This window comes from Martes martes (genome assembly GCF_963455335.1).
Source record: "Martes martes genome assembly, chromosome: X".
Classification (NCBI taxonomy): domain Eukaryota; kingdom Metazoa; phylum Chordata; class Mammalia; order Carnivora; family Mustelidae; genus Martes; species Martes martes.
Window position 1 is genome coordinate 1,659,257 of NC_137897.1, and position 12,887 is coordinate 1,672,143.

General features: G+C 44.4%; 1 protein-coding gene across 2 annotated transcripts in view; it reads left to right on the plus strand.

Moving 5' to 3' along the window:
• The window catches only part of ARSF (arylsulfatase F), a 52,185-nt gene extending 45,149 nt beyond the window's left edge, over window positions 1-7,036 (plus strand). For both annotated transcript variants that reach the window (XM_080795385.1, XM_080795384.1), the window contains exons 8-11: window positions 738-872; window positions 2,563-2,725; window positions 5,773-5,894; window positions 6,336-7,036. In XM_080795385.1, coding sequence (XP_080651511.1) covers window positions 738-872; window positions 2,563-2,725; window positions 5,773-5,894; window positions 6,336-6,688 — 773 coding nt within the window. In that variant the 3' untranslated portion in view covers window positions 6,689-7,036. The remainder of the gene's footprint in view (window positions 1-737; window positions 873-2,562; window positions 2,726-5,772; window positions 5,895-6,335) is intronic.
• The last annotated feature ends 5,851 nt before the right edge of the window (window positions 7,037-12,887 follow it).

Consider the following 12,887-nt stretch of genomic DNA (forward strand, 5'->3'; position numbering starts at 1 on the left):
AGGTATGTGGAAATAGGGCCTTTGCCGGTGGGATCGAGTTACGGTGAAGTCTTTAGGGTCGGTCCTAGTGCTGTGGGGCAGGTGCGTTTGCAAGAAGACAAGAAGCAGGAGCATAGACACACGCAGAGGACCCACCTGCGTGGGAACACGGATGACCAGACCACGTGAACGCAGAGCCGCTAAGACACGTGGAAGTCACGACAGAGGCAGAGACCTCAATGCTTCCCGAAATACCAAAAGTGTGCTTCTTAAACATTCACCTGATTCTCCTTGAAAACAGAGGAACTATTAGCAACAATGTAACATGCTTTCACCTTTTGATAAAGGAGTCTGTCTAAATCAAGAACAGAAACAATGAAGCCCCCACATGAAAAATCAGCAAACGCTCGATAGAACTAATAAGTTAAAAGTATCAATGCTCGTGTCCGCATAACACAGTAAAAAATAAAAATGATTACCAGGCAGTAATAATGTAACAATGAATACTAGTAAAATAGTAAAGAACGAATCCATTTTCACTCCTCATTTAGTATAATAATGTGTCCAACGCAAGACGCTGATGAGTTCAGAAAACATGAGTGTTCTTGAGTTCACACACCACCCACAAGAAGCAGGGGCATCACGGAAGAAAGGCACTTTTGCAGTGAAATGGGTCACAAGTCGGACTGGCATTATAGCCCAAAGCTCATGATGACATTCATAACACGAGTTCCCCCTCCCCCTTTTTATGATTTCAGGCAAGATTCTCGATGCCATCGACTTTTTTGGTCTGAAGAATCACACCCTTGTCTACTTTACATCAGACCATGGGGGACACTTGGAGGCGCGGGTGGGCCATTCCCAGCGTGGAGGGTGGAACGGAATATACAAAGGTGAGGAGTGGGGATTGGGAGTGGGGTCTGGTTGTGGAGAAGCTCTCCTGTGCTCACGATCGTGGGCATCCATGAAGTGAATGGATGAACGTGAGAAAACGCGGGCACGTGCCTTTTATTTGACTCTGGGTAGAATGGAGCGTGTAACCGATGATACGTTGTTGGGGAGGCTGGCCCCCCCAGGGCTGGCGTTCTGCTGAGGGCGTATCCAGAAATCTGCCTCCCTGCTGACCCCATGAGATGTTAAAGCATTAACGTACCCACGTGCCTTTGAATCGAGTATCTACCTACTCACTGATTCCCTGTACAAGACTGTTGATAGAAGATTGAGTGTGGTAGATAGAGTACAGAGGACAAGGAAGCTGGGGTGCTCACTAGTGAGGATATGGCTGGGCATGCAAAGCAGCAAGCCTGTGTCCAGTTTTATAATTAAATGCACAGATATCAGCCCCATGTCCTGGTGTGACTCTTAGTGCATGAAAACATGTTCCATTGGCCACCATGTTGGCCTGCTCTGTGGTATGCATCCTCATGTGGTAAGAAAATTATCTGGAAAGTGTTCAGTGTGTGTTCTTCTATCTATTGGAAGAGATATCAAAATTTTTTTTCCAGAGGGAAATAAAATATTCATGCTTTCCCACTGAATGCAAAGCAACCGAGCTTATTTTCACATGAATAATGAGAACGCGGACTGAGTAGGAAATAATGATGTTTGCGTGTATGGGTAGTCTCTGCCTTAGTCTGACCACAGGGCATGAGGCAGGAATGTCTGCTTTTTGGGGGCTTTTACAAGTAAAGTACATTCTTAAAAAAGCAAATAAATCCCATAAGGTAAAGTGTTCTTATTGAAACTCTCTTTTTACCTAGATGGACATCTTTTTAAAAAATCTCCATTTCTCCATGCGCTTGATTGAAATTCCACTCTAATTTAATGACCTAATAAAATTCTATTAAGACCATAGGATGGCCATTCCTCCTGGTTCGCTCAAGGCAACACTGGCTTAGACCTATCGTGTTGGGGTCGCTATTGCCTTCTGGGTCCATGCTTTATAATGTCTTGGTTTGGGATAATAAATGAGCATATATCAGTTTGTTTTCAGGGTGCTGGATTCAGTAGTGAACAAAACCAAAGAATCAGTGCTTTCAATACACTTTAGTGGAGGGAAAAAGAGAATAAGTAAATTTAAGTAAATAAATAAATTAATAATAATAAGTAAATTTAAGAAAGTTCAAATTTTCCACACCAGGAAAAAGAGAATAAGTAAATTCTATGACATTTTGAGGTAGTAAAAATCTAAAAAAAACAAAACAAAACAAAATACAAAAACTTCTGGGAGGGGGGCACTGTGATTCTAAAGGAAATCTGCCAGTAGGGCTGACTGAGAAAATAGTGTGCAAACGTGTGAAGGCGGCGGGGGATGTAGCAGGTGTATTTGTGAGGTTACAGCATTGAGGCAGACAAAAAAAAAGCCTGTAGAAATGTCCCAAATAGAATACGATCAGTTACTCAATCAAAACTCTACCACCAGCCCAGGGCAAAGTAAATCCACGGACATGTACTGCTGACCCCGTCAGGACTCTGTACGGGGTGGGCTCTGAGCACATGGTCTGTATTGATACTCATTTACCTTTCTACGCAGTCTTGCTACCGTGACCATTTTAACTGTCCCTCCGTTGCCTCGCCTCGTAGGTGGGAAAGGCATGGCCGGCTGGGAAGGTGGAATCCGAGTTCCGGGACTTATCCGCTGGCCGGGAAAACTGCCGGCTGGGAAAGTGATCGAGGAACCTACAAGTTTAATGGACATGCTCCCCACGCTAGCGGCGGTGTCAGGAGGCATGGTCCCTCAGGACAGGTGATGTCACACCCTCTGTTCTCATCATCTTTGTTCTCAGAGCATTCAGGATAAAGGCAGTGAAGTCTGTCTTAATGGGTTGGACGTGGTCCCCAATACCTAGGGAAGTGTAGCTTTGTCTATGTCTACTGTGGACGATCTGGAAGGCGGACGGGAAGGTAAGGCATTCCATGGGCACTTGGAACACTGATGTGACTTTTTTGAATTCAAACAAGAGGACACTCTTCAGACGGTGCCACCCCCTGGGAGTGACCGACCAAGGCAGACTCGCAGGTGATTTCTTCACAGTTCATTCTAATGGCTTCCACCCCCTACCACGTGTCCCTTGTAAGCCCAAAGACTGATTCTCATGTGTCCTTCTTCATGTGAGGGACCTCATCTCTTTCAGAAGCAAATGAAATGGATCCCAAAGCAAATTAGAAACAGCAGCAAAGAAAGATCTCAATGTTTTTTTTTTTTTCCTAACCTCCTTTTTAGCGACTCTTAGAATTTATAGAGAATTTATATAAAATAATAACAGAATGAAGTCCCTTCTACTAAGAAGCGTATTTATCAATTTTAGCTTAATGGCCCATTTTAAAAAATAGTAATATTAGTGGAAATGTAGTTTTCTCTTAACTGAGCCAATCGTAGCCATAAAAATAACTTTCTACTCTACCACTGGGGTTCACTAACTCTGGGACATGGCCATAGTCTAAATATTAAACTCACAAAGGTTATGCAGAAATACAATCTAAAGAAATATTGTCTGCTAAGCTCTGATTAGGATTTTCCTTCATAGAACTGATCTGGTTTTCATTTTTCTTTTCTTTCCAGAATTAGCTCTAAAAATGTCCTATTTTTATTCCATGAACTTTTCTATTTTTCAACAGAAAACTGATGTGAGGGAATCCAGAGGATTCTAAAAGCACACTTCATTCTTATGATTGAAGCCACATTGGCCATTTGTGTAGAGGTCTTTGTGTAGACATTAGTGGTTTATTTCTTTGTGGTAAATGCCCAAGAGTGGGAAATCTGGGTCATATTGTTAATATGTGCTGATATATTGTTAATATCTCTTTATGAGAAACTTGTTGGATTGAGTTTCAAAATGGCTGCCCATCTGGTGTTCCCACCACTGACACATAAGATTTCCAGTTGCTCTACATCTTTGGTCACACTTGGTATGGTCATTCTTTTCCATCTTAACCATAATAATTGTGTAGTTGAACATCATGCTGGTGTTAATTTGTGCTTCCTTAATGACTAAGGATGTTGGACATTCTCCTCGTATTGGCCATCCTTGTCCCTTCTTCATGAACTGTCTATTCAAACCGTCTGTCCATTTTTTTTTTAAATTGGGGATTTCATTTTCTTATTGTTGAATTGTAAGAGCTCTCTATATATTGTGAGCACAAGTTCCTTATCAGACCTGTGTTTTATCAATCATATTTTCCATTCTGCATCTCACCTTCATTCTCTTACATTATTATTTGAAAAGCAGAAGTTTTCAATTTTGATAAGGGTCAATTTGCCTTTTTTCTTTTATAGATTGTGATTTTTGTAACATATCTAAAAACTATTTTTCTATTCAAAGGTCACACAGATTTCCTAATTGTTCTGGTGGTTTCTTTACTTTCAGGTTTTACATTTAGACTTATGGTCCATATTGAGTGAACTTTTTATATGGTGTGAGGTATGGGTTCAGATTTAATTTTTTTGCTATTTAGGTATTCAGTTATTCTAGTGCCTTTTAAGGAAAGACTGTCCTTCCTCAACTGGATTACCTTGGACATATGTTGAAAATCAAGTGATTGATATATCCACGGTCTGTTTCTTGGACTCTCTCATTTCCCTGATTCATATGTCCACCCTTATTGCTTGGTTTTGGAATTATTTAGTTGAACCCTCAAACGACTTTCTTCTTTTTCAAAATTATTTAAGCTGTTCCACATTGCTCTCGCATGTCAATTTTAGAATACATTTCTCACTTTCTACACAAAAGCCTTCTGGGATTTTGGTTGAGATTATATTAAATCTATAGATTGCCTTGTTGAAAATCAAGATCTTAACCAGGTTGAGTCTTCCAAGCTATGAACATTGTTTATCTCCCTTATCAGCTCTGTTATCAGATGTTTTATGGCTCTGGGACACAAAATGTTAGTATTAGAAAAAGGTATGGCTTGATATTTCATGTTTTGTGATGCTGTGGTAAATGGTATTTTAAAAAATGTATGTCCCAGTCGTTCATTGCTAAGATACAGAAATAAAATTCTATACTGGTGAACTTACCAAACTTAATTAGTTCCACTATCTTTTTAAGGAATTATCAACCCAGGCAATCATTGTGTCTGAGAATAAAGATGATATTATTTCGTTTACCATCATTTTTAGGATGGTGTGACAGGTATCATTGTGTTTTTTATTATGAGGTAGGTTTTATTTTTTCTAACATGAGGGAGAAGATCTGTTTTCTAATATAAGTTAAAAAGCATCAGATTTTTTTTAGAAGTTCCTTTTCTTTAAAGATTTTATTTATTTATGTATTTATTTATTTAAAGAGAGCACATGCATGGAGGGAGGGGCAGAGGGAGAGAGACAATCTGAAGCAGAGAGCCCAATGCAGGGCTTGATCTCACAACCCTGAGATCATGACCTGAGTTGAAATCAAGAGTCAGACACTTAACCAAATGAGCCACCCAGGTGCCTCAAAGAGGTTCTACAAGATCCTGTTTCAGAGTAGCATGGCAGGCGCAGATGAAATTCTGATCTGTGAAGTCAACCAGAGCACTCATCCTTTGAGAACTTCTGTGGCCAGAGCCCCAAGTGCTCTTCTGACGGACACACACTGACACATTCCTCTGTCTTGTCATGTCACTGTGAAAGCTTAGATTTGTTTCTCGTCTTTCCCAAGAGAATGTAATGTTCCTGACAGTGTGCACGGATTTCCAGAACCGTCAGCATTGCTGTTCTCGGGGCCCTGGAAATGTCATGGAATGCACGGACCGTCCCTCCAACAGCCCCCTGGCCAACCTCCCTCACCTGACATTCTTTGTGTGTGTCCACAGGGTGATCGATGGCCGGAACCTCATGCCCTTGCTTCGGGGTGAAGTGCAACGCTCGGAGCATGAGTTCCTGTTCCACTACTGTGGAGCGTTCCTCCACGCTGTGCGCTGGCACCCCAAGGACAGTGAGTACACCAGCCCCTACTTCCTGCAGATACCAAGGTCATGGTCAGTCATGTCCATGCTCAACACCTTCTTCATTTGTCCCCCACCCCGCCCCCGCCACCAACCCCAGACCAGTCTTTTTATTCTGGGACGACGGCTGAAAATATCTTCTCAGAAAACTTTCCAAGAGCCATCGTCTTTAGAAAGGCAGGGGGAGATCTTGAAGAAATAGATATTTTTGAGAGGCAGAATGAATGGGTTCTTCCAAGAGTACATAAAGTTCTACTAGCAGATTCTGATTTCTTAGTACTGTTCTAAGGATTGCATGATATTTAGCATTAATGTATGGGCAAAGAGAACGATCAGGTAGAGGATCACAAGATCTTCTTCTGAACTTCTTTTGAACACAAGATCCGTTGGCACAGGAGTTGGATGTCCCTGACATGTCTTTTCTGGTCCAGGTGAGGCAGTGTGGAAGGTTCATTACGTGACACCCGTGTTTCAGCCGCCGGGAGCTCAGGCCTGCTATGAGACCATCTTTTGCCAATGCTCAGGCAACCTGGTCACCTACCACGACCCTCCTCTGCTCTTCGACATCACCAGAGACCCCTCCGAGTCCACACCTCTGACACGGGACACGGAGCCCTTGTTTGACGTCGTGATCCAAACGGTGGCCAACGCCGTGAAGGAACACAAGAAAAGCATCGTTCCCGTCCAGCAGCAGTTGTCCGAATTGAATTATGACAACCTGTGGCTGAAGCCTTGCTGTGGTGTGTTCCCCTTCTGTCTGTGTGACACGGAGCGGAACAACTGAGTTGTGGGACCGTAAGGAGAAGCAATGATTGAGATCAGGCAGCCCACGTGAGCAGATGTCGACATCTGCAAAATTTCAAGGAAGGAGTTGGAGAGCCAATGGGTTTCTTTACAACTCTAGATCACTATGTGCCCATTGGTTGTGACACTGTCTGTTAACTTCTTTTTCTTTTCTGCTCTTGGTGATAAGTGTGTATCTAGACCTGTCTTCTGGGGTTAGGAGACAAGCATTCACATGGGCTCTGTTGCTCTCCAAAGCAAACTCTCCATGTCAGGTCCTCTGTGCATCTAACTCATTGATTGGGAAAGGGAAAATGCCAACCATTAAAGCATAATGATTGAAATCACAATGATTTTGAATTGAATAACTGAAATCATTTCAATCTGGATAATAGAATAATGGACAAATAATAATGGATGAAATCATAGTGCGTTGAGAGGTAGAAGTCAAAAGTGGCCATTAAGCCCACCAAAAGAGTTTATTTTCATTCACAGAAAGTCAGTTGAGAATGGTATATCAAAAACTTGGGAGGGATCCCCATGTGGATTTTCCCATGAGGATGAGCCAGAGCTTTGATGGAGTCTCTTCTGTCCTCCTTCCCGCACTGCCATGATGTGGGTACGACTCCTCGTGTGAGTTTGCTAGGGCTGCCTTTGCAGATCGCCATGAGCGTGGTGGCTCCAAACACAGAGATTCATTCTCTCTCAGTGCTGGAACCTGGAAGTCCAGAATCAAAGCATCATCAGGACCACGCTCCCTCTGAAGCTTTGGGTAGAATCCTTCACTGCTTGGATCTGTCCCAACTTCTGGTGGTGGCCAGGAACCCATGGTGTCCCTTGGTTTGTAGGTACACCTCTCCAGTCCCTGTCTCCATCTTCTTGGAACCTTCTTCCTTTCCTGTGTGCCCACCCCCAAATTTCCCTCTCTTTATAAGGACACCTGTCATTGGATTAGTAGCACGTCATCCTAACATCTGCAAAGACCCTATTTCCAAATAAGGAAACATTCACAGGTAACAGGGTTGAGGACATCAGCATATGCTTTTGGGGGGAGACCATTCAGTCCACAACACTCCTACACAAGCAATAACTATCTGTAAATTGTTCTGTAACTTGTTCAGCAGAACAGGGCTTGTGTTGTTGGGCTAATATGAGACCCCTGACCATCCTACTGCCAAGTCCCCATGCTTAACTTTTGAACACAAATAACCATATTAATATTGGATATTGAGCAAGGATTTTGTTTTTCTCCTAAGTGATTCTGGGGAAACCATCTTGGATCTTATTCATCTATAAGAGGATTATTTATAAAAAGGCTGATTCATGTCTCCACCACTCGTTTTCCTAGGGTTTCAAACCCATTCTTATTTTATGATACATCTTCTGAGAAGTTTCATTTTGCGTTTAGGATGTCACAGAAGATCATTTGAGAATTTTAGCCCGAGAAAGGTCTTCTGAGACTTTCTCACCAAAGCCCCTTATTTCATGGGTGAAGGGGACAGAGTGTGCAATGAAGAAGGGACTGACCAGGAAAGGCCACGTCAGTGAGTGAGAAGGATGACCCACTCTAGACTGCAGGTTGGTGACCCCTGGATTCTGGAGTCCTCTTATATCCCAGCTCTGTCCCTTTCATGTTCCCAAGTCACATGTTGCCCTGAAGGTTCTAGGAAAAAGCAAGCCATGTCCAGCCGAGGACACACTGTCCATTCTGTGTCCTGGTGTTCTTGGAACAACTGTGCTTCTCACCGCCCAGGTGTCTTTGGACCACTTCCTGCTTTAGGGGGTCCATCTGCAAAATGCCGAAACAACTGGACCTCCATCACAGCACTTTTGTGAAGATTCATGGAGACGAGTCCTACAAAAGGCTTAGCACATGGCCCCCTACTGAGCACTAGATAAGTATTTGCTTTTCCATGAGCTGTTTTGAAGATACTTTTAAAATTTGAGTTAAAGTATGAGGTATGTGTGGGACACCTGGGTGGCTCCATGGGTTAAGCCTCTGCCTTCATCTCAGGTCATGATCTCAGGGTCCTGGGATCGAGTCCCATGTCAGGCTCCCTGCTGAGCGGGGAATCTGCTTCTCCCTCTCCCTGTGCCCCTCTCCCTGCTTACGTACACACACTCTCTCTATCTCTCTCTGAAATAAGTAAATACAATATTTAAAATGTAAGGTATGGCACAGATCAAAATGGTGCACGCCTTGGCCATTTATTAAAATGGTAATGGACTAACCATTGTCCCAAAGTAGAGTTATAAATCATAAAATTCTCTGTACAGGGGTGCCTGGGTGGTCAGTCAGTTGAGTGTCTGACTCCTCCTTCGGCTCAGGTCATGACCTCGGGGTCCTGGGATCAAGCCCCAGGTTGGGCTCCATGCTCAGCAGGGAGTCTGCTAGAGAGTCTCTCTCCCTCTACCTTTGCCCCCACCCAGCTTGTTTTCTCTAAAATAAATAAATAAATCTTTTAAAAAAGATAAAATAAAATTCTCTCCAGATAATATGACTTTAAAGTGTGTTTTTTTAAGAGTTGGTTTTGTGCAGGCTGTGCTTTCTTTTCAATATTGCTGTGAACCTAAAATGCTCTAAAAAATATTTTACATATAAAAAAATTTCCTTCCTTTCCACCACCCTTAATAGCTAATAATCTAAGCTTTATTGAGCGTTTGATGGTTTTAATCATTAGATTAATTTAACCACTAGAGGGCACACGAATATAGCTTTGTGCATCCCAAGAAACAACTTTATAAACGTAAATGTAAAAAATAAATAAATAAATAAATAAATAAAGGTAGTATATGTTTAAACTCCATTCCTGAAAAGGGAATTTTCAAGGGATGGACACACTTTTCAACATATCAGCTCCGACGGGATCAAGAAATTCACCCCCACTGTTGATGGGATTATGGGGGCATCACCTAAATTTTCTGGTAGGAATCGCAGAAAGCATAAGCTAAAGAAAAACACACAATCAGATAGAAAGAGAATACTCCATGTGCCTAAATTATCTCGATTTTTCTAAGCGCAGTAATAGGTTGATTCCAAGTAGTGTCTGTGATGTGTTTTGGTCATTCCTCCTGACTATGGTGAAGCATTAATCAGACGCCTAGAAGAATCCAGAGAAATGTGGAGCCCAGATGCATCATTTCTCCTGTCTTGAGATTCTCTTGCTCAAAAGACGGGGGAAAGAGTGATAACTCAAGGTGGGATACCCCCACATATAGTCCCAATATGCTTTGCTGCACTCAGCGTGTACTCTTCCGATCTGGGTAAAATGTGTCTAGACCTTTAAAATACTGCGTTTTGCAATCCAGATCGCTCATGAAATGTGACTCTGGATGCTGGTGGGTTTCAGAAGGAAAACCCAAGTTGGATAGATTTATAGATGGGAAAGATCCTTGGAGGTAGCGTTATGTAACCTCTGGTACTCAACACCAGTGTCCAGCCAGAGTAAGTGTCGAGGACAGGGCGAGCTGTCCAGAAACAGCCCAAGTATTCAAGAAGGTCAATCAAGTGGGTTGTCTGGGTTCCTCAGGGAGGGGCTTTTGGGGTGAGGGACGGTGTCAAGGCGACAATGGATATTTTCTGGTGGCATTCTGTAGGATGGGCATCAGGATAGAAAATATGGATTTCTGACTTGTAAAGGTTGCTGCTGCCTCCCCAGGCATGTTCTGTGCAATTTTCTATGGCATTTAGATAAGAGGCAAGCAAAACTTCCACTGGGAAAATGCAGATATCCCCCCACACCTCCCTCCCTGGTATCCTTCCTTAACTGTAAGGAAATTCCTGCTTCCTTTTAGCAGAATATTAATGAGTGATCCAGACGCCCTATTACCCTAGAAAGCCAAATTGAAGTCTCTGCCTGAGGGACCGTTTCAGACATCTAATTGTTAAAAAAAAAATATGCACAATTTGCATGTTTGCAAAGACAGGTTTTGTGCATCTGAACCTACTGTTGTGGGTTCTCAGTCTGAACCATAACTACATGCGCAAGTTTAGTTTGGGTCATCCTCTTTGAGGGTCAAGACGGACTGTGTCATTTGAGGGGCACCGTGTGGAATGAAAACCCTGGGCTCTGTCTTTCAAAATCCTTATGGATATGGGAATGAGGACGGCAGAGCATTAGGACAAGTGTGGCCGTCGCTGGGGAGAGGGGCTTGCCTGTGGGAGCACAGGTGAGCAACATGAAGCCCGCCCTGATTGCAGGTGATTTCCCTGCAAGTCTCTTCCAGGACCTGCACTGACCCTCTGGGACGAGCTTCAGTCCTTATCAAAAGCATCTCTGGCATTTGAGGTGGGACCAGGTGTGCGCAACACTGTACCCAAGGCTCCTGATGTTGAAGATAAGAGCTAAGTTTAGGCTGATGCTCAAGGATGGGAAGGAGCTGACATTGCAAAGATCCAGGGTGGAGGAAAGGCATGCAACTAGGGTTCATGACGCCAGATGGGTGGCTTCCAGCAGGTCCCTGCAGGCCTGTGTGAAATGGAGAGAACATGGTTGAGGTCCCTCACAGCAGTTTAAAGGGGCAGGGAAGGCATGGTGGGTTTTAAAGAGGGCAGGGCTTTATCTGGCCATCGGCCTGCCTGCTGTGGGGGCTGAGCCATGAGAGGTAGGAGAGAAGACACAGGACACAGGCACAGGAGGGGAGATGGTGGAGGCAGCAGGCTGTGTGGCCGATGACGGTGGTCTCACCCACAGGAATGGCGTTAGAGATGGCAAAGGTGCCGGGCTTTCCAACGTAAACCACCAGTAGAAGGAACCCTACTTGCTGTTAGTTGGTTGTGGGGGACGAATGCAAAGGAAAGAAAGGATCTATATGGCAGATGACTCCCTGCTACCGCTGGAGGGATGCTGGCGCCATTTGCAAAGATGGCGGCTGGAGGGAGGGACCCACAAGGGGAAAGCCCCGAGTTTGAGGTGGGGCCACCAAATGTCCAGGTGGCAATACCAAGGAGGCGGGACATGGTGAGGACTGGATAAGAGGCACCATTGGTCTGGGGATGAGCGCGGGACTCCCTGTTGTTTCTCCCTCGCACAGTCAAGAGCAAAGGAAGAGAGAGACGTGTTCCCTTTCTACATGGCATAGACTTGCCTGCTTTGTAGGTGAGCCCAGGAGAGACCACGTGGGGGTCCCTCCCGAAGGGGGATTTGTAGAACGCCCACGTTGTCCAGCAGGAACAGGAATAAAACAAAGACCCTGGTGGTGTTAATGAGATCATTTCAAAGTCCCACTTTCTCCCAGATTGAAGGCCAGTCTTTCCATGATCGTGAGGACGTTGGTTTGAATCTGTAAATTCACAAACTCCACGCTCACTTGGGAAAAGCTCTCACATTGAAGAAGTCATACTGACCACCTCTGAATTCCCTTTTCCCTATGGGTCTCTTTTTCCTTCTTTCCGGTAAAGGGAAGACGTTCTACCCTGACTGTTTAACTTTGCCCGTGAAGCACCTTTGCTGGGTAGAAAGTGATATGTCCCATCGGTTCCTATCTCTGTGCAATGCTATGGCTTTCCCTGGAGCCGGAGATGGCAAGACAGGCAGGATGTGTCAGAGACGGGAACGGCTCTGGGGAACAATTTTCTTAGGCCAGGAAACCAAGGCTCAGCTGGACACCCACACACCTTTGAGAGGCCAGGCAATCACAGTCCCATTTCCAAACAGGTGCCCAGTCTTCTTTCATCCAGGAGGGATGCCTGCATAAAGAGAACAAGGAAATGGGTGTTGCTAAAAACTTAGAGACCAAGAGATCCAGGAAGTGTCCGTAGGAGTGTCCTGGGGCAGCTGTAACAAATGACCAGAGACGAGGTGTCTTAAAACCACAGGAATTCATCCTCCTCCAGCTCTGGAGACCAGAAGTCTGAGAGCCAGGCAGGCAGGGATGCTGAGATCCAGGCAGGCAGGGATGCTGAGATCCAGGCAGGGCAGGGTAATGCTCCCTCCAGAGCCTCCAACGAGGGTCCTTCCTGCCTCTTCCAGCTTCTGGGGCTCCAGATGTCCCTGGGCTGGTGGTCACGTCCCTCCCATCTCTGCCTCCGTCCTCACATGTCTTTTCCTCCCTGAATCTCCTCTTCTGTCTCTTATAAAGACAGTGTCATTGGATTTAGGGCCCACTATAAACCAAAATGCCTTCATTGTGAGATCCTTAACTTCATTCTATTTGTAAAAGTCTTTTTTTTTTCCCCCCAAATAAGGTCAGTTTGAAAA